This window comes from Parambassis ranga, chromosome 12 (assembly GCF_900634625.1).
Source record: "Parambassis ranga chromosome 12, fParRan2.1, whole genome shotgun sequence".
NCBI lineage: Eukaryota > Metazoa > Chordata > Actinopteri > Ambassidae > Parambassis > Parambassis ranga.
The window spans coordinates 12,847,790-12,874,888 of NC_041032.1; the positions used below are offsets into that span (position 1 = coordinate 12,847,790).

The 27,099-nt window shown below is 41.4% G+C and overlaps 1 protein-coding gene across 1 annotated transcript in view; it reads right to left on the reverse strand.

Moving 5' to 3' along the window:
- Positions 1 to 608: 608 nt before the first annotated feature.
- col27a1a (collagen, type XXVII, alpha 1a) overlaps positions 609 to 27,099 on the reverse strand; it is a 54,259-nt gene continuing 27,768 nt past the window's right edge. The window contains exons 11-61 of the mRNA XM_028418299.1: positions 26,803 to 26,856; positions 26,098 to 26,142; positions 22,918 to 22,971; positions 21,417 to 21,461; positions 19,947 to 20,000; positions 19,718 to 19,762; positions 19,029 to 19,082; positions 18,626 to 18,679; positions 18,231 to 18,284; positions 18,097 to 18,150; positions 17,740 to 17,793; positions 17,549 to 17,593; positions 16,163 to 16,216; positions 16,031 to 16,075; positions 15,895 to 15,948; positions 15,748 to 15,801; positions 14,511 to 14,564; positions 13,823 to 13,876; positions 11,001 to 11,054; positions 10,745 to 10,789; positions 10,204 to 10,248; positions 10,053 to 10,106; positions 8,699 to 8,752; positions 8,444 to 8,497; positions 8,296 to 8,349; positions 8,155 to 8,208; positions 7,910 to 8,017; positions 7,770 to 7,823; positions 7,590 to 7,697; positions 7,429 to 7,482; positions 7,262 to 7,315; positions 7,089 to 7,145; positions 6,923 to 6,976; positions 6,781 to 6,834; positions 6,600 to 6,653; positions 6,298 to 6,351; positions 5,961 to 6,068; positions 5,754 to 5,861; positions 5,555 to 5,662; positions 5,398 to 5,451; positions 4,305 to 4,367; positions 4,172 to 4,225; positions 4,050 to 4,085; positions 3,935 to 3,952; positions 3,782 to 3,817; positions 3,669 to 3,695; positions 3,520 to 3,570; positions 3,269 to 3,437; positions 3,071 to 3,180; positions 2,760 to 2,978; positions 609 to 2,680 (exon numbers count right to left, since the gene is read on the reverse strand). Of these exons, the coding sequence (XP_028274100.1) occupies positions 2,534 to 2,680; positions 2,760 to 2,978; positions 3,071 to 3,180; positions 3,269 to 3,437; positions 3,520 to 3,570; positions 3,669 to 3,695; positions 3,782 to 3,817; positions 3,935 to 3,952; positions 4,050 to 4,085; positions 4,172 to 4,225; positions 4,305 to 4,367; positions 5,398 to 5,451; positions 5,555 to 5,662; positions 5,754 to 5,861; positions 5,961 to 6,068; positions 6,298 to 6,351; positions 6,600 to 6,653; positions 6,781 to 6,834; positions 6,923 to 6,976; positions 7,089 to 7,145; positions 7,262 to 7,315; positions 7,429 to 7,482; positions 7,590 to 7,697; positions 7,770 to 7,823; positions 7,910 to 8,017; positions 8,155 to 8,208; positions 8,296 to 8,349; positions 8,444 to 8,497; positions 8,699 to 8,752; positions 10,053 to 10,106; positions 10,204 to 10,248; positions 10,745 to 10,789; positions 11,001 to 11,054; positions 13,823 to 13,876; positions 14,511 to 14,564; positions 15,748 to 15,801; positions 15,895 to 15,948; positions 16,031 to 16,075; positions 16,163 to 16,216; positions 17,549 to 17,593; positions 17,740 to 17,793; positions 18,097 to 18,150; positions 18,231 to 18,284; positions 18,626 to 18,679; positions 19,029 to 19,082; positions 19,718 to 19,762; positions 19,947 to 20,000; positions 21,417 to 21,461; positions 22,918 to 22,971; positions 26,098 to 26,142; positions 26,803 to 26,856 (3,300 nt within the window). The 3' untranslated portion in view covers positions 609 to 2,533. The remainder of the gene's footprint in view (positions 2,681 to 2,759; positions 2,979 to 3,070; positions 3,181 to 3,268; positions 3,438 to 3,519; positions 3,571 to 3,668; positions 3,696 to 3,781; positions 3,818 to 3,934; positions 3,953 to 4,049; positions 4,086 to 4,171; positions 4,226 to 4,304; positions 4,368 to 5,397; positions 5,452 to 5,554; positions 5,663 to 5,753; positions 5,862 to 5,960; positions 6,069 to 6,297; positions 6,352 to 6,599; positions 6,654 to 6,780; positions 6,835 to 6,922; positions 6,977 to 7,088; positions 7,146 to 7,261; positions 7,316 to 7,428; positions 7,483 to 7,589; positions 7,698 to 7,769; positions 7,824 to 7,909; positions 8,018 to 8,154; positions 8,209 to 8,295; positions 8,350 to 8,443; positions 8,498 to 8,698; positions 8,753 to 10,052; positions 10,107 to 10,203; positions 10,249 to 10,744; positions 10,790 to 11,000; positions 11,055 to 13,822; positions 13,877 to 14,510; positions 14,565 to 15,747; positions 15,802 to 15,894; positions 15,949 to 16,030; positions 16,076 to 16,162; positions 16,217 to 17,548; positions 17,594 to 17,739; positions 17,794 to 18,096; positions 18,151 to 18,230; positions 18,285 to 18,625; positions 18,680 to 19,028; positions 19,083 to 19,717; positions 19,763 to 19,946; positions 20,001 to 21,416; positions 21,462 to 22,917; positions 22,972 to 26,097; positions 26,143 to 26,802; positions 26,857 to 27,099) is intronic.

The following is a 27,099-nucleotide window of genomic DNA, read 5'->3' on the forward strand; positions in this document are numbered from 1 at the left end:
CTGTAGTGCGTGTGCTAATTATAGCATTTAAGCAAAAAAACAGCTTACAGTAAATACTACAGACTGAGCATTTTATCGCCCATACAGGAAGGAGTTACAACATCTGTAATTTCTTTGGCATGGACAAGTGGCTCAAGCTGCACATGAAAATAACACAACAGCGACACCATGCGGTTGGATTATGTAACAAATTTCAAATTTAAAAGTACCTTGGGCCCCGAAGGCTTCAGATTACTGCATGACAGACCTTGATTTATTTATATTCAGGTGTTTTATGTGCCTTGTTTGGAAGTATTCAAGCCAACATCTGTAAGAAGGAACAATCCACACACAAATTGAAAGTATTTATTGAACAAATGGACATTGAACAATGACTAAAGAAAGAGATAAAGGATGAAGGCACCAGAAAGGACCTTGTTCAGAGTTTTGATAACAAACATGCTATACTTGGTTGATGTTTCCAAACAGATTTTTAGTTATTAAGGAAATATATATATAGCTCCAAGTTGTCTGTAAAGTTGTGAGGTATTCTTAGCTTGTTTTATTGTCTAGAACAGATTTATTTAAAAAACAAAAAAACAAAAACATGTTCACATATTTGCATAATTCTTTAAAACACAAGTTATAGTATAGCACAGTCCTGGTACAGTACATGGTTGATTATCATAAAGGAGAAAAAAAAACAACATAAAAAAATAAAAGAATTAACATTGCAATAAATTTGTTCTCTGGAGCCCCAAATTTACACATAAAAAAAAATCTATAAACTCCAAGACCAGTTGGGATAACTGATATATAACGTTGTCAGAAAGAGTAGTACTGCTTCAACCAACAGAAATTTCCTCAGTCAGCAACCACAACATTAAATAACATTAAATTAGCGAGAGGGGTTCCACTGTATACAGCAAGGTTTACACAATTATACACACTTGTGTCCAGCTACAACAAAGACATGTTTTATTTAATTAAAACTATCTCCACAAAAAAAAAAGACATACAGCTGTATGTGTGTGTGTGGGCGGGGGTGTCTTTGTACAGAAAAGAAGTAAAAACACGGCATTAACGGCCTGTGATTTATACTGGATACAAAATGTTTAAAGTTATCTCTAAATTATTTTCTCTCAGAATAAGCATGTCTGTAAATTGCAACAATGAACAAAAAGCTGGCTATTATAGGGAACTCTGCTGGATGGGATATTACCGCTGTAGTGCAGTATGAAGCTAAGGCAGTATTTTTAGTCGTCAAAGCAAGTATGCACTATAAACATCAGAGTATTTTTTAGCAAAGTGGTGTAATAACAGCACTACGATGAGCCCCCTTAGATAATTGACTTAGCACCATGCATGAAAAGGAGGATGGGATAAAAGATGGAGGTTTTATTTGGATTCCTTTACCTGCTCTCCTCTCTTGTGTGGCTCAGTTCTCCTTGTACCTTTGTGTTCGCTGAACATGGGACAGGTGGCTAAATAATAACACCTGCCCTTCTAGTTTTTAATGATAAGGAACTAATTTCACACTCCACAGTTATCGAGAAAATACTACTGACAAGTAGAGCTCCATAGTCATCTTCTTTCTCAGTCTGACATCTAATCTCCATTTAATTCTACCTAATCATCAGTGGCATCCAGTTTAATAATGTTTAGAAACAACACACTGATTTTCTCCATGTGGACGCCTTGTTTGCATTATTTGTAATTTGTACTGAGAGCTGGCTTGGCGCCACTGTTTTTTTTTTTCCCACATCAGGGAGGAAACTAAAATCTCCCATTCGGAGTAAATACAAACATGCTCAATTTAAGCAAATGAGTCTTTCTCTGGATTAATTCACCTACGCAGGATGATGATGAGATGAGCACCAAAGATAAATAAAAATGGTACCCCCTGAAAAATCCTTCCATTTAAGTTTAAAATATCAAATTATCTTCTCATTTTCTATTGCACTTAAAGATTATTTCTTTACATAAGATATACATGTATAAAAGTTAATATAAAGCACAAATATATATATATTATGTACATTTAAGTGATCCCAATTAATTCCTCTCTTCTGATAGAATTCCTGGTATTTCCAAAAAAGTACACACAGTATACATACTGTATACAGTTACAAAAATAAGTTACTATAATGTCCGCTGATTAACTTGGCCTTGGTCTCCCTTCGCGTAGCAATGTTCTGGAGAGACTGTGTGTGGCATAGGGCCTGTATTTTCTCCAAGCAGACAAACATGGACGTCCTTCATGAAGAGCTTGAAGAAGCTATTGCCATAGTGAGAAGCTATTAGTGCAAGAACTCCCCTGCTGCTCCTCCTCATTTTATTTTTTTTTGTCCACCCTCCCTAACCAGCTTCCCCTGTTCTTCCTCCCTCTGTGTATGCAGTCCAATGGGAGTGTGGCAGAGTGAAGCAGGATCTGTTTGGCAGGGGGTGTGGGTCTTGAAAGGAGGAGACTGCTCCGATCTGCACGCCTGCAGGAATAAGTCTTGTAGAGGTGGTTATCCGTAACTCCACGCACAGAGGACTTCCACTGCAGCCCTCACAGGAAGCACACAGGGCCTACTTCTAGGTGGTAATGCGAGCCAGGACTAGTTTTTGGGAGGTGAAGGATGTCGACCACAGGGAGCAGGGTGGGGTCCAGGGAGTGGAATAGAAAATGGGTCTGGTGCCAGCGCCCATCTTGTATCTAAAAGTCCAAAACATGGGTATCACACTCAGTTATATAGGCCTGGAAATTACAACAATTCTCAAGAGCGTATTCCTACCCAGCAGGAATCCTCCAGCACTTCTGGCTCAAGCTCTCCTCCCACTTCAAACACCTCTCCAGTCCAGGCCTTGAATTTCACTGACCCGTGGCCAACCAGCTGATCCTGAGCTGACCTCCAAACTGAGACGTTCAGGCAGTGGATGGTGATATGTTGCACGGCCTCTGAGCTGAGCAGGTGCAGGAAGTTCATCTGCACGCGACCAACGCTGACTGTCGGCTGCACAAGCACAGAGAAGGAGCTGGTTAACAAGTTTCTTCATACAGTCACTGCGTTGACTTTGCGGCTCTCATCGGGTCTGTGTTAAATACCTTGGATACAGTTATTGGTTTCAGGCAAGTCTGTCCACCACCAGTAAAGTTGCAAGACACTTCTATTGTATCTGAAGAGCAACCCAGGTTGGGGTCAATCCAATAAGTGCCTGAAAAAATGCAAACACATCTCCCATCATTAGAGTTGTTATGCATTAAAAAAATACTCACAAACTCTATCATCACCTGCAGCCTCACCATCATTTAGCTTCTGTTCACAGCTGTGCAGGTCCCTGCAGATGCGGGCGGGGTTGTCCCGAGTGCCCAGTGGGTTCTTCAGGCTCTGGATCAGGTTACTGAGGTAGTGGAGGGTCTTAAAGATCTCTGCACCCTGGTCCAGCATCGGCAGGTCCATCACTGGTTTATTCTAATGGACAGACAAAAAAAGTCTGCATAGTTTGTATCCTATTAAAAGATGTGGAGAATTCTGGACATCGTAAGCCTCTTACCTCAGTCCTGAGTGAGGTGCGTGATTCCACAAACAGAAGACCATCTTCCTTCTGTAGGAGAATGTATATATGTTACTATTGCCATTGTACTTTTTGTAACAACACATAAAGTATATATTCGGCTGTAAAGAAATCAAACCATGTCTTACAAATGACAAAGGGACACCTGGTGGACCCTGAAAGGAATAAAAAGAACAGTTATTTAGACAATGTGATAGAAAAAAATGACATTTTGCCAAACTTAACATGGTGGAAAACTTACTGGAATTCCAGGGGGACCACGCGGTCCAGGAGACCCCTAATAAAGAAGAAAAACATGCCATTCTGTATGAATATATTTGCTCTAATCAAGCACCTTCAGTAAAATAAATATTATTTTTAACGAGAGAAAAAAGTCAACGTTATGCAAACATACCCTTGGGCCTTGAAATCCCTGTTCAGAGAGAGAAAAGATACATTTTCAGTCTGAATGTTCTCATCAAATGAAGAAAATGTAAACAGTTAAAGAAAAAGAGGCCAAGAAGACTCACAGTCTCTCCACGGTTGCCCTTCTCTCCTCGAGGACCCTGTGAAGAGACAAAAACAGTCAGTTTACAGACGAACAGCAGCAGCACAGAGACATATTAAAACCTTTGTGGAGTATAATACATACTGCACTTCCACTGGGGCCAATGATTCCCACAGGGCCAACGACTCCTCCTCTTCCCTGATGGAGAGGAAGTCGAATGAAATACAATGTCCAGGGCATTTCAGCATCATCATCTATAGAGAATGTGCGTACTTACCATTGTGCCCTGTGGGCCCTTTGGTCCTCGTATGCCCTTTGGTCCAAAGTCTCCTGGAGGCCCCTGAAAACAACAATAATACAAGTTTATACACACTTTTTACCCCTGATCTCTATCTATATCTGACTATATATCTGTGCCTCTTCTAAAAAAATCCACTAAGTGTTTCCATATAGACAATTGTTGGCTCTGGGTTCTGTGTTTCAGTAACATACAATACTGACACACAACACAGACACAGACGATGTGTTCCTGATACACGATGGAAACTTTGCTTCATACCTCAGATGCAGTGTTTAAAATCATAAAGCTATTCTGAAAGCTGGTGGTTTACAGGCTGTTCCAGATGGGATTATGAGGAACAGATCATGAGCAGGAAGTGAAGAGAAGCTCTGTTGGCTTTCTTCAAAGTGTGTTTTGTTTATAAATGGGATCCTGAGATGGGAGAGAACAGTCTGTAATTTGCAAAGACTTAGAAACGTTTTGCTGAAGCTGCTTCTGTTTAGCTGACCATGTTCCTTTCCTGACTAGTCATGTATCGGCTATTTTCTTTGAATATTTATTTATGTAATGCTAAATTGTCAAACACTTGTTGAATATTGACTATGACACAAAGTCTTGGTCCACTTCCTAAAAAGCTACACTCTCTTCTTTTAACAACTCTATTAAAGACAGATCAACCTGTTCCCCTAGTTATTCCTCAAAGTATCAGCTTTGTGTTTTAGACCCAACAATTACTGGATGTTTGGGGCAGATGTGAATTTCAGCAAGTAAAAAATTACTAAATTGATGGGCGACATGACAGTTCCCACTGACAAAAAGAAACCGCTACGAGGTGGAGCGCACTCTGCTGGACAAGTGATACAATGCCACCATTTCTAAATTACCATTAGAATTTATTTCTGAATCATGTCCCGTTACAGAGGACACATATACTCCATTTCTGATCTATTTGTTTATTCTGATGTATAATGGATTACATGTGGTATATAGTGGCGATGAAAATGGCATAATTAATTAGATGGTTTTTATTACTTGATTTGAAACAATACTGTGTTTTTGTTACTGTGCTGCTGTTTTGTGATGAACATACCCTTGGTCCAAAAACTCCCAGAATCCCTGGAAATCCTGGTTCTCCTGTATCACCCTGAACAGGAATTAAATGAGGAATCAAAAAAAATATATCCTACATAGATATTATGACACAAGACCTCACTGGTGTGTGTACTGTGTCTGTGACTGATACGCACAGGTTGTCCTTTAGGTCCTTGGTCCCCCTGTGGCCCTGGCAGTCCCATTCCGCCTTTGAAGCCTCTTTTTCCTGGGGGTCCACTCTGACCTCGCAGACCCCGCTCACCCTGGATGGAGGCAAAGAAAATCAGATGTTTGAGTGTGTCAGAACACCTGTGTTCTGTTTTTATGTATTGTTCAATATGGATCCACTCTTACTTTTGGTCCAAAGGCTCCCTGATCTCCTGGGAGTCCTGGAGGGCCAGTTTTACCACCAGCACCAGCTTTACCAGAAAGTCCAGCCTCCCCATCATCACCATGTTCTCCCTAAACATATATATTCAGAGAGTAAGATTATGGTAGCAGAACATTAATTGCAAAAATAATTTACCCAACTATCCATGCATCTTTTTTTGATTGTCTCACCGGCATGCCTTTACTGCCATCTTTTCCTGGAACTCCATCTATCCCGGGTGCACCCTCCAGCCCCTCTGGACCCACCACACCTCTTGGACCTGGAGGACCACCACCACCCTGAAGGGGAAGAGACAACTTGGACTTGACTACACCTGCTCCTCTTTGATGCCTTCAGCATTCACCTGTCTGAGTTACTCTATCTATGTTTTGTTTATGCATCTTCTCCAAGTATTTGTGTCATGATTATACATTTTCGAGGGCTGAGAGTATGCAACACATCTGCCTTCTGTAATGGAATTGTAAGTCACTGAGGCAGCTGTGGATGAATGGAAAATCAGTGGCTTACCTCTGGTCCTCTGGTTCCTTTTGATCCTGATTGACCCCTTTTGCCTTTTTGACCCTAAAGAGAACATTATTGTGAATATCACCATAGCTTTTGCTTGTGGTTGTTGTAGTTAATATTACCAATATAATAATGTTCTTGTACAAGAGTCAATCCCTCTTTACACGCTTAAAGTATTGGAGTAAAGCCACTCAAAGCTTGAAGATGGTCTACAATTGTAACACCTAATGTTGTGGAGTAAAATGCAAGTCACATTCTCTTTCTATCACACACAGCAAATATTTTTTTGTTTTTAATGTCCTTACTTGATCTCCTTTGGCTCCTTTGGGTCCTTGCTGCCCTCGAGGTCCAGGCTGTCCCTGAAATTGAACATGTAACATTTCAGTGAAAGCCAGCCTGTGTGAACACGCCTGGGGTGTTTGTTTGTGCAAACACAATGAAAGAAGTGTGTCAGAAAATCACAGCAGCACAGCTTTTGACACTCACTGGTTGTCCGGGAGCTCCAGGTCTGCCTCGCTCTCCGTCCACACCTATTTGACCCTAAACGTAATGACATAATGTTAACCTCATTAACCAAATAAATAATTCCAATCATAGCAATAATGAGAATGATAATTATTCTGCTCACTTTGTATCCTGGATCTCCATGTTCCCCTCTCTCTCCTCGGTCACCTGGAGTTCCCTGATAAAACAAGGATAATGTATGAGTAAACTGCAAAATGATCTGGTTTTGGCAATATTACAGAAGATGAATGATGGAAGGTGAAAAAAAATGTAAGCCAGACGTGACTTACTATGTCACCTGAAGGACCTGGAGGACCCTCAACCTTCCCATCATCCCCCTGCTCGCCCTGCAAGCACAGAAAAGAACTCCTATAATGCTACAATTCTTGGAAATACAGGGAACGGTATCAACTAAAGATACAGGTGCACAAACAGCAATTCATCTTAAAGGATTCAGGTGTACCTTTTCACCTTTTGGACCCGGAGGCCCCATTGAGCCTTGCGGTCCCTGATGACCCTGCACAGACAAACACAAGAAATTATGTTATGCACTGAGTACACTAAATAACCACAACAGACCTGTTTAATGTCTAATGTGGTACAAGTTTTAAACATGCAATATAATCTTACCTCATAGCCTGCAAGACCAGTTTCCCCTTGTTGACCCATTCGACCAGGAGCTCCCTACACAAAAAAATTTTTTGTTTTCAGTCCCTATTCATTGTATACTGATCATGTAAAATGCGCATGTTTTCAGTTATTGTGTATATAACATTACTGTTTCACTTTACCACGTGTCCAATAGTTCCTCTGGACCCCTTCGGCCCAACAAAACCAGGTGGTCCAGTCTTCCCCACTGCCCCAGTCTCCCCAAGGTGACCTAGATGACCTTTGGCACCCTGAACATACATAAAAGATATATTAGGTTTGTGATTTTAGTTGTTAACCTGGTGATAATATGATGTTTGTACCTTTGGGCCTAATTTGCCTCGTTCCCCGATTTTGCCAGGTTTCCCTTCTGGACCCTACAGTGAGAAAACAAACAAGCATTAAGATACTTGAGTTGGTTTAAATGTGTGCATTGATTTCCGCAGACAGACAGGTGTCTTACCCTGACGCCAGTGAGTCCAGGACTTCCAGGTGGGCCCTCTTTTCCCTTTAGTCCAATTTCACCTTTTTCTCCTTTGTCGCCCTCCTGACCCATGTCGCCTTTTTCACCCTGAGAATAACAACAAGACTCTTATACTCTCTCTAGCTGTTTTGTAGCACGGTAACTAACTCCTTTAAAGCTCCACCTCAGCTTTGGGTCACAGACTTATCGATCAATATCAGTGACAATTTGGAAAAATGTTTCACCTTGGTTCCATCAGGACCAGCTGGACCAGCTTCCCCCTCCAAGCCTGGCTCTCCCTGCACACAAATACATACACAAGTTCATGGACAGTGGCTCCACCTGTTAGGAATGACAAATATTTGATGCAGTGCAGATAAATATACCCGCTGTCCTATGAGTCCCTGCTCTCCGATGTTTCCAGCATGTCCATTGTCTCCCTGTTACACAAAAACAGAGGTATTTGGATGGATTCTTGTAGTGTAAAAACACAGAGAATATCCAGAATAAGCTGCAACAGTATCACTGTCTCACCTTCTCCCCTGGCTCGCCTGGCAGACCTGGTTCACCCTCTTTGCCCGGAGGACCCTTAAAACAACCCAGAAAATAAAGAAAGGAAAATAATGAGTGCGGTCTGATTATTCATATTACATGTATCATATAACATATTAACATATAATGGGTGAGTTCCATTATGTATAAATGTATTTAACTGGATTTAATCATGTAGTCCTCAGCGTGCAGATGAAGACCGCTGTCTTATGCATGCATGCAGCATGTGTTTCTCACCTTTTGACCGATTTCTCCCAACAGTCCCACAGTTCCAGGTGGCCCAGCTGGTCCCTACAGAAGACAACATAGATAAATGACTAGTTTGATGACGTTTCACACTGATCTAAATCAGCTCTAGTCGAACATGCAGAAGAAATGGGAAATCTCTGGCTTAATGTTCATGTGACTGAGCCAAGAGCAGATACATCAGTGAGCCATCTGTGCACAGTTTGGCTCTGAATACAGTGACTTACTGTTCCACTAATTATGCAGCTAATGCCTTGCCATCAATACTTAATTAATCTCAGTGTATATGAATAATGGTTGGTCTCTGGGTCACAAACCTATCAACTGACTTTCATTAAATAGACAATGTAACTGAGGTCACCTTTTATTCATACTCCATCTTGCATCTTATGACTCATAATTATTATAATTGTTGCCTAATCATGCAACGTTAGATGATGTTGTAGCCTATCACAGACATATTGGCCAGCTTATATAGCTCAGAAAAAGATGCTTCTGCTAATTTAAATATCATGTAACTGCACACTTTGCCTAGCAGAGCATACTCCAGTTCCTCTGTTTACAATACTGTCAGCACAGCTGAGCAGATGTAGAGTCAAGCAGCATCTTCATTAAGTTTGTTAAATATATTCCTATAATATTATTATATTATTATAACAAACATTATCCCTTACTTGACTGTCCCTGACTATCAAGTCATGACACTCATGATTGTCACATCTGTTTGCTATAACAGTGATGTCAGCTATTATTTATGATAGTGTATTAGTCTTCACTGTGGTAGACCTGCTTTATGATGCAGATAGCATTGTTTAAAAATCTGGCATTTTTCTATGCCTCAATTTTATCAAAAACACAAAGTATTTCACATTAACGGTTGTATCTATTATGGCAATTGTGACATGTTTACTTGCTATAACTCGATAGCTCAGCAATTTAACACTAAATTTGAGGTCTCTTTTCAGCCATCCATCTCTCAGTGTGGTTGCAGTTCACTTTCCTGCCACTACAGAAAATGTGTGAAGTATGAGACAACTCTCTGGCTGCTATGCAGGAAACATTTAATACAGGCAGATATATTTTTAATAAGCAGTAAAATGTGCTTCATAAACTACCTGGCTTCTGACTGTTATACGTTGGTACTAACAGGGTTGGGGTGTTAACCAAGCTGTATGTTTGCAGCCAAAGAGACTAAAGTAATAAAAATAGGAGAGGAAAAGGCTAATGAACTGCAGAGGATGGAAAAAAAGAAAGAAACAGAAAAGACAGGAGACTGAGGATGATGAAGATAACAAGAGGAGAGAGATGCAAGGATGCAGAAAGGATGAAGTGACAGGAGTCATACCGGCTCGCCTGCTATTCCCTTGTCTCCTGTAGGTCCTGAAGGCCCTTGGATACCCTAGAGATGGAACGAGTGTCATGAAGTTTTATGTTTTTACCATACTGAATTGTCTTACATTACATATACAGTATTTTTATAAGGATAAGAAACTCACAGGAAAACCTTTAGGCCCCGTTTCCCCAGGCTCTCCGATCTTTCCCTGGAGAGAGACAACAAAACATGATTAATTAGACATTATTTTTAATGTCCAGTTGATAACTTGTTATTGATATAAAACAGAATGTGAGCACAATATTTGTATAATATCGAGTGTCCTGCATGTATCCTTAAGACTCTTATAAATCTAGATTTTTCAAAATGTTCCATATATGAAGAATTATCAGCAACAGGTGTCCAAATATTTTCCAAACTTTAATTACAGGCAAATATTCTCAAATATCCCACTGAGCCATGTAAAAAAACAAAATGCTCAATTGTCATGTATGACTGTAAATCTGGCCCCAGTCTGTAGAAACCTCACAGCATCTGCTCTCTCGCTCCTTCAAGTGTAATATGTCGTTTCTGACTGTGGAGGCCCACATACTACTGGTATCATGCAGGTGTTCTAAATCACGCTGATGTCTCGCCCCTCCAGAGGAACATAAGTACCCAAAAATATACGAGAGGAAAAGCAGAAAAGGTACTCCAGAGCTTACCTGTGGTCCAGGGAAACCTATTTTTCCTGGAGGACCATCTGGACCCTGCAGAGTGAGGGAAATATGAGAGATAGCCACTGTCCAGACGTATCAGTTTATTGGATATTTCCTGCCTTCTGAGTGGAAGGAGATGTGTAGCTTGCCATTTTATAGTGTAAAAGATCCAAGAAACTTTCATATATGCTTGTGCCATAATATGCTATTTTACAGCTATTATTCTAATGTGTACACATGTTTGACTTGCCAGCATCCTTACCTTCTTGCCCTCTAACCCCATCTCTCCTGTTGGACCATCAGGCCCTCTTGCTCCCTGAAACACAAGACAGCTGTCACTTCACCAACAGAGGTCACTGTAACACTGCCAGACAGCTACGACGACACACTGTAAACAAACATCTCTGTATAGTTTGGCACACACTTATAGGAGGATGTGTGTGAAAAAAAATAAGCATGAAAACAGCTACGTGATCCATCTGCAGTGTCACTAAATTATTTGAATACTCTGTAGATTCAACATAGGAAACTGAAGCACACACTCAAACACACACACTGTCAGAGCAATCTGACTGTTTAGAATACATGGCGGCAACTGTCAAACATAATCAGTCTGAAGTGCTTAAATGTCTGCTCTACCGGTGAGCAGTGATAATAAATGAGAACCAGGCAGCAGCCCAATACAGCCCATCTGTTTTGCACCTGCACCAGAGACAGGTTTCTCATATATTCTGTGGATATTCGGCTCACTGACACTAAGAGGATGCTCAACAATCTACGGTGTGACACTTGGAGCTAATTGTGTGTCGCTGCAGGACCATTTACTATTCAAAAGGAGAAATCAGATATAACACGGCACAGGCACAAACACGGGGAGTTTGGCCCAGGAGAACACTGCTAGTTAAAGTGCTATAAGCCTATTATACATAGAGCTGGATGAGCAATGCTCATTAACATTCCTGTCTGGGGTACCTGCTACCCGCTGGTTGCGTTTACATAGCCTGATTAGCCAATGTGCAGGGAAAATATTCTACCCATCCAGTTGTGGAAAAACGCTCAAATATTATGCTTAGTTAACTAATGACATTAACTCGTAACACGAGAGTCTGAGCCCTTTCAAACAAAGACAGAGAGGGAACACCAGGAGCATGAATTCAAAACAATCAACATCATCATCTGCATGTAAAATTAAAACAGCTCCATAATAACCACAGACTGCCGAGAGGGAGGGATGGTGAGATGAATATGCTTCATAATATGGAAAACATTAGCAAGGATTTGTTGGTTAGACTTCATGAGGAGTTATTAGACACAATGCTTGGTGATTCCTTGTGGCGCACATCCACCAGTTTGAGTCAACGAGTTTAAACATTTTTTTACATACATATAAAACAGACAGCAGCAGTATAAAGTTTAATCTCTTGTTTCTGAATCCACAATATTTCCATTTTAGGAAACACTCATATCTGAGTAAAGCCAGATGTTTCTGTCAACATTAAGTGTTTGAGCTTCCAGCCAAATAGCAAACAACTAAAAGATATATGGTGTTTTTAGGTGTCGTTCTGAGAACAACATTGTGTGTTGTTTGTGTACAAGTTTAACCAGTTAGACGTGATATATCAGTAATTGAACAACCTCTACAACTCTTTGGCACCTTAGTTTTCTAATCCTGAAGTTGTAGTAGTCAGCATAAGCCCTGAAGCAGCAGGCAGATTTACTGGCAGTAGAAGCTGCTGACATTAGTATTAACTGAAAACACAGCTTGAGACATTAGAGAGTGTCCAGGCCCACCACCAAGCCAGGCCTCCATGCACACCACAGATGCTTCAGATAAATGCTGTTTTCAATGAAGTTTTATGCCACTTTAATCGTTCTATTACAGGCCTAAAAAGAAGGAAAACCAACCAGTAAAAAAATCTTCCTCAAATTCTGTATTATTGGCACATTTACTTTAAATGCACCTGAATATTCTCAGTGAATTTGAGAATTTATTGGCAGTCTGTTGTTCCGGATGACAGATTTTACGAGCAACATTACTTATCAGGTCTCTTGTATTTGTTCAGGTACAGTTCAAGCTGTTCATCCTCCATGAAATCCTCTGGAGTTGTATACAATTTCACTTTTAATAAGGCTGTAAAGGTGGAATTTGACAAATCTCAGTTGCAGTTACTGGCATCATCCATATGAGTCTATTGCAATATATATATATATATATATATGTTTTTTCTTTCTCCACACAGCAGGGCTGATCAGGGTTTAAGCACAGGTGCAACTTGTAACATTTTTTTTCTCCACTCTGCACATTTTTGCATTTTTTTTAAGTTTCCTGTAAAAGCAACAGAAGCACCCCTCTATCCTCAACAGCCCAATTCTTAGTGATGAACTCTAATGTAGGTTAGACACAAAACAAGGTAATTACAGATCAGATTGATGTAATGCAGGCTTCAATACTATTGACAATACAATTTAATGAAAAATGAAATCCTCTGTCCTCTGACAGAAAACCCAGCTGTAAAAGTATTCTGAAAGGGCTACAGGTCTAAAAAGTACAGCTGAATGATGTATGACTTCTCTGCTTAAGATTAAAAAACGATTTTTTATTAATCCTCCCATATATTCCACAGCTCGCTATATTTATCTGCAAGCAGCATCCAGATTAGCCACAAAAGCCAGGTCACATTTTCCAACCGCAACACAAGTCATGTACTGTAGCTGGACTAACAGCAGATCCTATAACCAGTAGTCATTGTTCCATTTTATGGAATAAAAAAATGACTTGTTTGTTTTACGTCACTGGAGCTTCTCCAGCGAGTTATAATGAGCACTGACTTCTGCAGAGGATGAACTTCAACTTTGAACCCTCATATGTGCACTTAAACACACATGACATCAGTGGAGAGGCAGCTACATATCACTTCATTATGTTTTCCACCAGGAGCAGCACATAGCTCACATAAAGGAACATCAGAGCATATTCGACACAGAGAGTCATCTGTAAACAAGCCAAGTTTATGATCTGTTCTTATAGCTGGGGACTATAACAACAGAAGACCAGTCAACACCTAAAGCTGGCTTCAAACTTACCCGCAAGCCTTTAGGTCCTCTGGTACCGGTTGGCCCAGCTGTTCCAGAAGAGCCCTGATGAACAAAGAAGAAAGGGGGGTTAAAGAGGAAAGGAGAAATGGAACAGAATAAGGGAAGGAGAGATAGAACAAAGGTTTACACTGACAGATGACAGAGCCCCTGGATATTGACCCTAGGGGGGCAGCCTGACCTCAGGAACACACTATGGGGTTTGTTGTTAGATCTGTCACTCACACCAATTAAAGGGTCTGCTCCGGATTCCTGTCCCGCAGCACCCCAAAGACCCATATTTATGTTTGTTTTGGTGGCTCAGTGGCCCCCACCTTCAACCAGTGCTCACCCGGCACACTGTCAAACCTAACCACGGCAGAGACAAGGGGAAACGAAGGGCAGGGGCAGCTTCTAATTGGTTATAGGTGTTGGGCTTTTGACTGACAGGATGGTAAATGCAGGTTCAGCAGGAGGCTGCCAGGTCTCATAACATTCAGGGAAACTTCTGCTGCAGACTGTGTGTTATTTACACTACAGAGTACTGTCATCTGCTAAAAAGATTGATTTTGTAAAGAGAGACTGAAAGGCATCTTTGTTTTCTCTCTATTACTGCTTAATGCCCCATGCAAACGAGGGGCCTGTGATCGACCAGGGTGAAAGTAAAGAAAAGAGAAAGTGCAAAAGCACTGTAACTTACTGGTCTTCCTGGTGGTCCAGCAGGTCCGGTCTCACCGGGTGTCCCTGGGTGACCCTATAGTATGCATACAATCACACACAGCACATATATTACATCTCTGCAGAGACTTTGGCTTTCAATGTAAGCCCTCAGTTTACATTCTCCAAATTGTACTGATTTTTTTTTTTGGGGGGGGAATACAGCCAAACATACATCTGCAGAAACGCTCTGTGCACTGGAACCTACGTTTTATGTAACACTGAGAGACAACTGTGGAAAGAGAATAGCAGACAGCCTGAGGAGAAGATTTTATGTCAGAAAACCTACTACTTTGGGCTGCCTTTCTCTCTCTTTTTTTATTGGAGCTTATTTTTGTTGGCCGGTCCATTTGTAAAAGCATAACTATATAATGGGAGACTATTTTGGTCAGACAGCTGAGTGCAATAACTTATAACCAGTCTATAGCACAGTAGGCCGCTCTGATGTCGTGTGTCCACTGGAATAAAATCGAAATGCAGAAAGTATGAGCTCTCTGTTAGCAGCTACGAGCGTCTGCTGGTCAGCTTCCTTCACTTTGTATGATGCAGTCTTTTCCAGAGGGTCTGTTTCTGTTTTGCAACTGAGGGAGCAGGCCAACAGAGAACTTCCTTATAAGTGTGTGTGTGTGTGTGTGTGTGTGTGTGTGGTGAGGTCCTCAGAGAAATCCAACTGGCTGTCAGCCAGCAGGAAACCTCTCTCTGTTTCACCAAGAATGATGACTAAATTCTTATCCACTTCAGCCTGTCATATACAGTATATCAGGATGAAGACTCAACATGACAGAGAAGTCACTCGCTCTGTTTAAAGAGTAAGTATGTGACAGGCTATAAAAAATATCCCCTTTCTTTCAGCGTTGAGAAGAGAAGTCAGCACTTCCTGTGCACATCAGATAACACCAAGAAGGTCAAATATTGGAATTGATCCACTGGATTTTATTTTCTCCTTTGTTTATACCACCTTTTTCCAGCCAAAGGTCACCTGCCAAGTGCCAAACCACTGCTGAGAAAACATGGGGCAATGATGTGCCGCCCTTTTGGTCATATTCTTGTAGTATTGACCTAACCCCACAAGTCTGTATATTCCCATGGGAATAACAGACACAGTTTAGCTTAAGATGTTCATTTCTTAGGATTTCCTTTAAGAGGAAGCTTCAAGAGAAAAGCACCTGTAAGCTCACATTTTAAATGTTAAATCCCCCCAACTGTTCACTATATCTTACCGTTGATCCCTTTTCCCCAGGCGGTCCGGGAAGGCCCATCTCCCCTCTGTCTCCCTGAAAAATGCATCAAGCACAGCATTCACTCACCATGATCACATTGTGCAGATATTCTAATAAATGTATGGATGGAAATTGATTATTTTTCACCTTCTCTCCTGCCAGTCCTGCCTCTCCCACAGGTCCGATGAAACCCACCAATCCCTGAAACACAGAGAATCAGTGTTGTGAGAATGAATGGATAAAACGTTTGAATAAATGGACTTGCAAAAGGAACAATTCTTACTCTTTCTCCCATGGATCCGGCTTTTCCTGTGATACCAGGCTCACCCTACAGAGACAAATTCCCTATTAGCTGCTTCATAATAATTAATTTGAGATTTTTTATTAAGAAAAATGAGGGGAAACAAATATTCACCTTAACTCCTTCTGGCCCAACTTTCCCAGGAAATCCTTTCCTGCCCATTCTACCCTGATGATGAAGAGCGAATAACAGACGTTCACTTGACAGTTAACGCATCATTAACATTTATTACAAACTCTCTGCGAACATAAATGATCTGTTTCTTATGAGAGGACAGTTTGAAGACAGGGCTGGGAGGCAGTCTGCAGCCTTGTTGTCCTGCACATGCTGCTGATAAAAGCAGTGGCGTCCACAGGTAATGCTGGCATTACATTTTGGCAGACTGTGAAAGCGTTCAGTGACTGTAATGTTCCTCTTGCACAGACAGTAATTCCCAGGGTTAAGAGGAGGAGGGAGGAGGAGGAAGAGAAAAAGAGGGGGTAACTGCTTTTTTTTTACCAGAAATACCTCCAGGTCAGCGAGTGACTCAACAATTCCAATGTTTTACTGCAGATAGATTGGCAGCTTTTAGAGGACAGTGCAGTGCACTTATTTCAAATGATAACTAATATGAGATTTCCAGGATTTGTGTTCATGTCTAACTAAAAGAGGAAAGAAAGACTCAGAGGAAGAGGATGCATTGTGCCAAGAAGCAGTGAAGAAGAGCAGTCGGTCTTTCTGTTCTAGAAGCGAAGAGAGAAGACAGCTATGTGCAGGAGGACCTGTGGCACCTGGCCAGAGATCAATCACCGCCCCTGAAGGGGTCATGCAGGACTTCCCTTCAGATGAAGGATAAAAGGGGGGGATGAGAATGAGACAGGCAACCGAGTATAGGCCAGAGTGACAGAAAGTACAGACAGAGGAGCAGCAGGAAGTTTAAAGATGTATATTTCTGTAAAAAGTAGCAGCTGGGAAGAAAAATATATCTATAAATATAAAATTATCTTGGTTCTTTAAACAAAATTAAGAAAACTTATATTTCTGCAGAGGCTCATTAACATCTTCAGCACTTTATAGCAGTTATAACTCTTGCCGCCTATAAACATAGTGATGGCAGTTATCACCCCCTGGTGGCCAAGAGCAGGGATTGCAGGTTGTTCATAAGCTTAAACAAAGTCTGTAAAATAGTATGCATATGTGCAAACAAAAATAATCCCACTACGACCCACTTTATCACCTTAGCTACATCCCCTATAAACTCTGGTTTAACACATTTTGGAATGCATGATTTAAGCTGAGCGATAAAACTATACTGCAAGACATATTGTATGTTAATCTTACATTGACTGTGAGCTTACTACTGAGATTAGAAGGCACACAGTGGCTGCTTAGATTGTTCTGCATGGATTACAATTTCAACAAACAGGCAAACTCACAGTGTTTTGGTCTGCCAACATTAATTCATTGATTTTTTAATTGTGGTTCCTCCTTTCTGAACCAGGTGTATATATAATAACCCACCTCCAGTCCTGTTGGGCCTGGTGGTCCAATCGGGCCCTCATCTCCCTGGAAACAGATGATATTGATCTTAGCATGACTTTATGTTTGGGGACATAAAGTGTCCCTCAGCAAAGAGAAGCCTTGTGTCGTAAAACTTTTAATGCTTTTCTGGCACTTTGGGGTCGTTCTGATGCGGCGTCCGACAGTCTTACCTCCAAGCCAGGCACCCCTCGTGGCCCTGGTAAACCTCTGGCCCCTAGTTTTCCCTGGATGGGGAAAAAGCAGTAAAATTAATGCTAAGGTGTAAAAGGTAAATGTAGTATTTACACACATGTTCTCAGCCACAGTAGGAGGATGGCTGCAGGGAAAGCAATGCAGGTCTGTGGGTCAGATAGAACTGTCTGAAATGTCCAGATACTTCCAAAACTAATGGCATTATCACGAGCTTAGCATTATGTGCTAATGGTATGCTTTAGCTCAAAGAATCAGTGTGCCTCTGTTACCATGGTTTCTTAATCCTTTTTCTGTTGTTAAATTATTCATCCAAAATGTTGTGAGGTTGTACTCACCTTTGGTCCTTCAAGGCCGTTCTCTCCCGGTGGTCCCATGTCACCTGGAAAACCCTGTTATGGTATTGATCAATATGACCAATTAGAAAAATATTTTTTAGATTCAATGCAGCAATAATGGTGCAAATACAGACCTCAAGGCCTGGCGGACCAGGTGGACCATCTGGGCCTCTCTCGCCTGTCTTGCCCTGTAAAATAAAAACTTTTAGTAAAGGCTTCGGTTGACTAACATCAGAGATAGCAGTGGTAATAACTTGGGAGCATCAGTGACTTCCATAGAGAGACCACTTTCAAATGGTTGCCTAGCAATTTAATGGTGACCTCAAAACTGGGAAATTACTGCACATAGACTGTCACGTAAATCCTAAATGCTTGTTTTCCTAGTTTTACTATCCCCTCTGCTTACTTTAGCCTTATATTGGACAAATATTTAAGCTTTGTCTTCTTATACACCTCTTTCACAAAAAAGTAAACAGGTCAAAAAAGATACAAATCTGTGCACATTTTAGCACTGAGAAGCATTTATTACCTGTGGTCCTGGTTTCCCACGTATGCCTGGTAATCCTGGAGCCCCCTGGATGCCCTATCCAGTACAAACAAAACACATAAAAACTAAGACAGACAGTCAGGCAGGACTCAGAAGCAAAAAAGCAGAACCTTGATTTCTTTTCTGGGGAAACAGACATTAGACATGCATGACTCTGCTCAGTATTCTGTTATCTCTAGGGGCCACTCTGTTCTGTGATGGGTTAGAATTTGCTTACACACAGAGACAAATGTGGAGGGAATTTCCATAAGCTGGACAGCACACATCTGGCTAAGTCATTTTTGCAAAGATACAGTTCTGCAACAAAAGCTGGATTGGAGGACATGGACTGATGAAGTTTAGGCTGTTAGAAGACACGGACAAATGTGCAGCAGAGGTGAGCTACCTTGTCTCCTCTGTACCCGATCTCCCCTTGCTCTCCAGGAATCCCAATTTCACCCTGCAGGAGAGAGAGTGGGCGAGACGAACAAACACAAACAGAAGAAAAATGAAAGCACATTAGGAGGAATCGTAACTTTTAGCAGTCTTATTAGCTTGGTTATGCCAAATAAGAAGTGATGCAACAACCTTTTAGACCAAATATTATGAACCCAAAATAACTATAGACCTTAATCTTTATTTAAGTTTAAAGGGCAATGTTTATTATGGTGTAGGTGCAGGTTAGGGTTAGATGATTTGTTTAAAATGATATGTGTGGTCATTTGGCCGCCCAAGAAAGTCCACAAACAGAAGAAGGTGGCTGGGATTTATATCTCAGCATTACTTTTTCCACTTTTTTCCAGTTAAACATGTTAAACACGATTTTTTTTAATTTGCCACAAGCTTCTCCACCATTTTCTCGGCCCTGATTAGGAGGTTTTATGTCAACTTATTCACACATTCACAGGAGGGCACATGGTAGCAAAAATTTAATTGTCCATTCCCTGTTGAGGACAACCAACTAATGCTAATGGAAACATGTCAACAATCATCAGAAATTTGAATGAAAGCATGCTCTATGTCTAAAGGTTGGACAGTAACATATCCATCACATGTTTCTCAAACACAGGCCAATAACAGGAATATTCAGATCACCTTATCACCTTTCAGTCCTGCTTCTCCTGGATTGCCAGGCACCCCCTAAAACAAGCACCAACAAACAGGTTAGAGAGGTAATCCTCACTGATGCTTTGGGCAGAACAGCAACTCATCCAAACTCCATGCAAGCTTAATTTCCATTCCACACATACAGCAGCCCAAACAAGCCGATGCAAGATAAGACTGTGAAGGCAACAGTTTCCACCTGTCTGTGTTAGGTTTTTACCTTCAGTCCATTAGGTCCTGGAAGGCCCATTTCTCCCACAGGTCCCATATCTCCCTGACGCCAGAAGAGGGGATAAACAAAAAAAAAAAACATTCAGTGATGTGAAAAAACAGATAAACATGTGGCTCATGCCTATGACGTTCATTTAACAAACACACATCAAATAAAGACACCATGTCACTTTGGGATTCATTAAATTCAAGAATAAATTCATTCAAACAATGGATAATAATAAACAACTGGTTTTGAAGGGGAAGGAATAGAGCAGTCAGAAGCCAAGATTGTTTTTTATCTGAAGTCTGAATCAAAGAGTGGCTTTGGCTCAGTGAACAGTGGAGCCTCTCTGCATGTGTGGCTGAGGATGTTGTAAAATGTGGCCCAACAAATCATTTTCAATTCAGAGTGGAGGATTCAAATGTGAAAATGTTTCTTCTTCAGAAGTATGGAAATCTAATGCAATCAGGAGTCATCCTACTTAAGTGATTAGCTTCTACAACCAACAGTATCTGCTCCACTGTGGGGCTCCACTGCTCTACTCTAGAGGGTCCACTCAAACTTAATTGCTATTATCAACAACACATTTCCTGCTCACAAATCCTAAGAAATGCATGAAGAAATACAATCTACTGAATAATGTTCAATAATTGAATTCAGGATTCTGGGCTGAGGTCCTTGCTGTCGTCTGATTTGTGTATTTCTAAGTAAGAGCACTCAATCTTCAGCAGCAGTCAGTTTTCATCCAAAGCTGAGTGCCTGCCGTCCCCTGAGTAGTAGGGTGTTTGTATATTTATATCTTTGAAGTGCAGCTCTGCCCTGCTTGTGTGTACTGTACATTATGCTGTCGGATCAGAAGGACACAGGGGACACGGAATACAGAGAAGAGCTGTAATCAGAGAATCCTTCAATTACAGGCCTACTACCATCATCGGTGGCCTAGAATAGACCGGGAGGAGCGGCAACACGAAGGGTGAAGACAGGACACGACAAGAGAAACTAGGCAGACGGTATAATCAGAAGCAATTATGTGGCTGTGACAGGCTGGGCAGGCATGGAGGGCAAGGTGATGGGTGGGCAGGGGAGAGGGGAGCTGGGCAGTTCCTGTCCAAAAATAGTTAATACAAGAATGAAAGATGCATTGTTAAGGTCTGTTTGATTGATGAAACTGTGGATAACTACAGTAGTCATGAAGGGATAACTAACATAATTCAACTTCACAAAAATAACTCTGAAAACCATCCACTTGCACCATTTAAAACATGTTTACAATGATAAAAACAACCTACAGATTATGGTTTGTTTCCCACCAAAGTAGCAGGCACTGTAAATGGTGACAGGAACTAATTGAGGGTGTTTTTTCAATTAAGCAACACATATTTGGTTTCATTTAAATATAGTCTTTTACAGCTATGTATTTATGGAAGACGTGTTTGGGGAAAAGTACATGCTTAAACTGATGGGAGCATTACTCACAATAAGTCCAGGAACTCCTTTTGGACCGGGGGCTCCCATGTCACCCTAGTCAGAGAGGAAGAGGAGGAGAGAGAGAGAGAGAGAGAGAGAGAGAGAGAGATGAAGGGAGAGGGAGAAGGAGCAAGTTTCATGGGTTATTGGCCCTTTTTAAAGCAAACATGCTCAAAAGAGTGGCTCAGTGTTCATAGTAGCTTATAAGAGGGGACTGTGTGCATGTGTGTGTGTGTGTGTGTGTGTGTGTGTGTGTGTATGTGTTAAAGGTGGAGGGGGATGTGAGCCCATCGTCCCACTGTGGCTTTTTCAAATATGCAAGTTGGTTCTACCTCAAAAAAGTGAATCAGAGTCAGTGACATTTGTAGAGGCCAGAGGATGTTTCCAATGATGCTGCTCACTGTATTTGATCCCTAAGGCCACCAGCAGGTCATCAGACCAGTTCATTCAGGTTTAGTCCTGCACAATGTACATATCATGGGTGAATGATACAACATGAGCACAGTCACCGGTTTGATCTCACTTCCTTCTCATCTGTCTCTACTGCAGCTATCCAAAAAAACAAACAAACAAAAGAAATATGTTAAACTTTCTATCTTCCAAAACACTTTGTTGGAACTCAGTTTGCATACTGACAGTAGTACCACTAAATCCAAGGTATTACCTTTGTAGTCGATGAGCCTTCTGTACAGATTATTTAAAATATAGACTGAGGTCCAATGGATAATCCACACCCTGGAAGATGAGTTCTGCTCTCAGGAAGAGGAAAAGCCTCAGGGCTAAGGCAGGATTTATGAGCAGTTTCCTGATCTACAAGACTGCCCCATCAGAAAAGTGATGGGGTTTTCATGTATTTCAGAGTGTCAAAGAGCAACTTGTGTGCAACGTGTTTATGTTTTTATTGTCCATGTGATGAAGTGCCACATTTCTAAGAATGGCAGCTAACATCCCAAAATAGTAAAAAAAGCTAAGGTGAAATTATTTAATGCCTTCCATATGGACAGAAACATGCTACGGACTGTGTTCTGACCCATCATTGCTAAATTGGAAACAATTACTCAAAACTTACATCGTTTACTGTTCTTGGATATCACCTCCTAATAATACTGCATGGTGTGCGTGTTGGTGGCCACTTTACAATGGTGAATGGAAAAGGTTGCATTTGAAACTGGTCCCACTTCACACTGCAGGTTTTTTAACAAGTGCGCCAAGTAAAATCATCAACGAGAGAGGAAGGCATGGGATGAAATTAAATACAGTAGTAAAGCTTGTCCAGAGCAACATCAAACAAAACAGAAATACAAGCAAACTGCTGGACGGCCAGATGATTTAACCACACCACTACTGCCAAAATGTCACAGCACTAAAACACCAGGGGAGTGTGTGTGTGTGTGCGTGTGTGTGTGTGAGTGAACCCACTGCTCTGTGTGGGAAGGCTGTGTGTTTGTGAGCATGCGGATAGGTTATGTATTTAGGTGGGTGTTTGTGGGTAGCTGAGTGTGTGACATACTGGCTCTCCATCTGGTCCAGGTGGTCCTCTCTCCCCAAAGTCCCCTGGAAACCCCTGAGAACAGAGAGAAGGACTTTTATGTTGGGCTGCTCACAAAATTACACACACAAGGATTTTTTTTTTCCTTTTCTGGAGCAGATTGTTTGGCCACTTGGGGGCAGCACAAAATTTTTTCTGCATTTAAAGGTTCTGAAAAAAACATATAGTAATTTTTTTTATGCAGTGGGGACGCTGCCCAGTGTTTTTGTTTGTGTTTTTTTCTTTCTTAGCCCAACCTTTTGTCACGCTATAGCACGGAAATCATCAGAAACAGCCAATCCGGACAATTGTCTACATGACGAGAAATAGAAGCAGAAACATGGCAATAGATTCATGCTAGGCTAAAAATGTCAGCTTGTTAGCTCCTTGGTAGAATTATATGAGCATATAGGCTGGCATCAGCTAGTTAGCATGCTAACTTCTTGATGTCTCTCTCATACCTGTTCTTTTTTCCCCATTCTGTTTGACTGATTTAAACAAACAGTTATATGTTTAAATTGATGTGGACAAACTTTTTTTTATTTCTTTTTTTAAATCCAGTATTTATGGAACAGTATCATTCAGCACAGAAGTATTTTGGTCCACCTGATCCAATAAAGTCCAATTATAAACCTCATTTTGGCACAGTTTGTGTTCTCCACATTCAAATATCTGTATTTGTAGCTGCTAAATATGTAGTTGTTTTTTTTCCACACAAAAGAGGAACAAACCAGTAAAGTTATAAAGTAGAAAACTAATGTTAAATCACTTCTGTTCAAACTTCAGCTACAGTAACTACATGTGATCCACTGCTGATATGAAATAATGTTGCACGTTGTTGTAGACATATTGCTGCACTTAAAAAAACAATTAAAAAAATCACTTTCTGGTTGGAGAGGGTGTTTTAGTTCCATCTGTACCACAAATTCCAACGTAGAGTAAAATCATTATGTCTTTAACTACAGAGCCAAATTCACAGAGCACATGTTCACAAATGCAGCTGACTGTTACATAGCCAAGAGTGCTACTACTGTAATAGCACAGCGATTATAACAATTTCACTGAATCAAATATAATGTTAAACATAAAGTCATTTGAAATATGTACGAAATAAGAACATAATGGCCCCCATTAGAAGCATTAAAACTATCAGCTGTAGGGTGTGGGTGAAGCCAACTGTTCTAGGCTGAAAACACTTTCTAAAGGCAACAAGAGGGCCCACGAGCCAAGTAATTACTCTGTTCATTTAGCAGTAAATGGCAAGCTAATCTGAGCTATGCTAACAGTTGGTGGTGCAGCAGAAGAGAAACCACATTTGCAGGGAGAGTGAGGGCCAACGCACTAAACTCAGACCGTTCAGAAACTCGTAATAGCTGGGTTCTGCTGAGTTCTGGCCTCAGTGCATTGTTCCTAAATGCTAATTACTGTTACCTCTAGAAAATGTCAGCTATTTCTGTAAGAGGAGATGGTTTAGATATGCAGCATGTATATTTATTTTAATTACCAACTTAAAAATACAGTCTGCTGACTAGAAGCAACGCTTTGTATTTGAATAGGTTCGTTTTGACCTGTGACTGATGCTACTGTTCAGAGTAAAAAAAAAGAAAACCGGAGCTGCTGAAGCAGGATCAGAACTTCCCCCTGTACAAAAATACGGTTAATGTTGCGCATGAACTTGCTTTATGCTACTAAACTGTGCGCGCTGGGGGAAGCACAAGTGCAACAGAAGTCTACGAAGCATAACGGTGACCCAAAAGATGAATCACACAGCTGTCGGCACTGCTGTACAAAGTAAGGACAAATGTGGGAACTGCTGCTTTTTGCCAAGCACTTAAAAAGCCTTTGAGGATGGTCATGTGAGCTTAGCTGCTTTTACATGATTTCAGACAATGCTGGGTATCAGCTTGAGCTTCAAATGTCATCAAACAGCAGCAGCTCTGTCAGATACTTGGTTGATGTGGAAGAAGTGCAGCCACAGAGACAACTGCCAGCAGACAAACAAACAGATATACACACAAAAACAGTGAGAGAGAGCTGTTGGCAGCATACTATGGAAACTTTCAATGCTTTCCACTGTTTTATATCTATTCCCTCATCCCATTTTGGTAGCCGGTGGACTGTGTGTCTGTGTGTGTTTCCTCGACAGAGAGTGGCCATTAAAACGTCTGGCTCAAGTTCACGTGGTTCTTCTGTTCTTTCTCCTCCATTAGGGAGGAGAGAGAAGATCTCTCAGGGATTATCTTGTTATGTGTCCTGTGTTTCCATTTTCCATGCAAGAGCACAGAAATCAGATGAAAACGTTCATGATAGGTGTGTTTTCCAGTTACATTTATACCACAGATTCATCTGCTACTCTGTTGTCAGAACAATAATGGAAGCCCATCCATTTGAAGATTTTAATATAACTTAAAATAACCTTAACAGTCTTTAAAATGCTTATATATTTCAGCCCTATATGAATGAGGAGCCACCCACAGACACACACACTGCTGAGTTTGCATCCATGGCTTCTTCGCCTAATTACAGAAAAGGCTTCACACTAAAAAGCTTCACACTAAGCGGACACTGGCTTGCGTGTGTTCAGATGTTTTGGCCTTATTTACTGAAAAGCCAATAAGCAACAGCTGCAGTATGATCTCAGCAGTATGTTTTGGGGGTTACACACACTCCTTCTCAAACACTCTGTCAGACTTTGAACACTATCTGACACACACAGCAGAATCAACGGCTTCCTCCAAATGACTTGGCTTGGCTGGGGGGGGGGGGGGGGGGGGGGGGGGCAAAAGCCCTTTACTCCAACAAAAGCCTTTTTCTTGCTGCATCCAAGACCCCGACATGCGGCTGGTGGGACTGCACTGTACTCTGCTCAGTTAACCCTTCCAACAGCCATGGAAATACTGAGCTGACTCAAACAATGACGTAAATGCAGACCTTATAAATTTTCACATGTGTAGGTGTTGGAGGCTTTGCACCAATAGGACCCAAAATAAACTAAATTCTGATTGTTTTATAATCACCAGAACGGGGTGGTGAGCATGAAGAATTAAATTATGATTTGAAAATTGTAGTTTACCCATTATTGATAACAGATCATTCACATTCAAGACAATTCATGACACTTTAGAAAGATTATCTGTAAAGTATGTTGAGACAAAACTTTACCGGCCTACCCATCTTGCCCCTCTTCCCTGGTTCACCGGGAATGCCCTGGGAAGGTGGAGGAAAAAAAGACAGAAAAAAAAAGAAAGTCAGACATTATGTAAAAGCCATATCAAAGCCATAATACAACACTCTTGGGGTTTAAGTCCAAAACACACAATTACAAAGCCAAAGCAGTAAGGCTCTCTCATCCCCTGCAACAGATGTGAGGAGCAGCTGACTGCAGCCTATCTAACATTTTTCCAGACGTCTTCCACCTTGCACATACGTATATATGTTAAATAAACACCAGCTTCTCCTGGGAGTGCAGAGGCAGACACCGTCTGTTGTATGTGCAGCTTAAGGTATGAGACATCTTGCTGGCTGGCGATGGAGGGGTCCTGATTACAGCCTGCCTTGCGCTGACGCAACCCCCCTGGAGCATGTCATAAGTAGGCTAATCGTTCCATGTTTTAAAGGCTGTACGGAAGGAGGAAGCCTTGATGAGTTCAGGCAGGTCAAAGGCTCTAAGAGGGGGCTTTTATCATATGAGTCATCAACACTCCCACACAGCTTTATACAGCAGCTGGGGGCTGTTACTCGCAATATAATAACAACAAGACAGCTGAATGAAATAGCAGGACAGCCATTGCTGTCATCTGAGAGGGCAATGAGCTGCGTTCATTTTATGTTTTTGCAATTATTGGGACTGTACAAAAAACAACTCACTCTTTCGCCATCAGGCCCAGGCAGGCCAAAAAGGCCCGGGATTCCAATGAAACCCTGCAGGAGAAGAGAGGAGAGGAGAGAAGAGAAGAGGAATATGGATGTGAGTACTTGTATGCCATAAAAAAAGCAGCAACTCCGACTCTGGTTCTATGTGTTTCGGGGGCCGACGGTCCAGCATGGACATGATGGGCTTCCATGAAGAACCAAGCCATGAGGCAAGTGTATATGCCCATGGACTGCATGGTGCTGGCTTCCACGATGTAGTCCAAGGGCACATACCCTCACGCCAGGGATCTC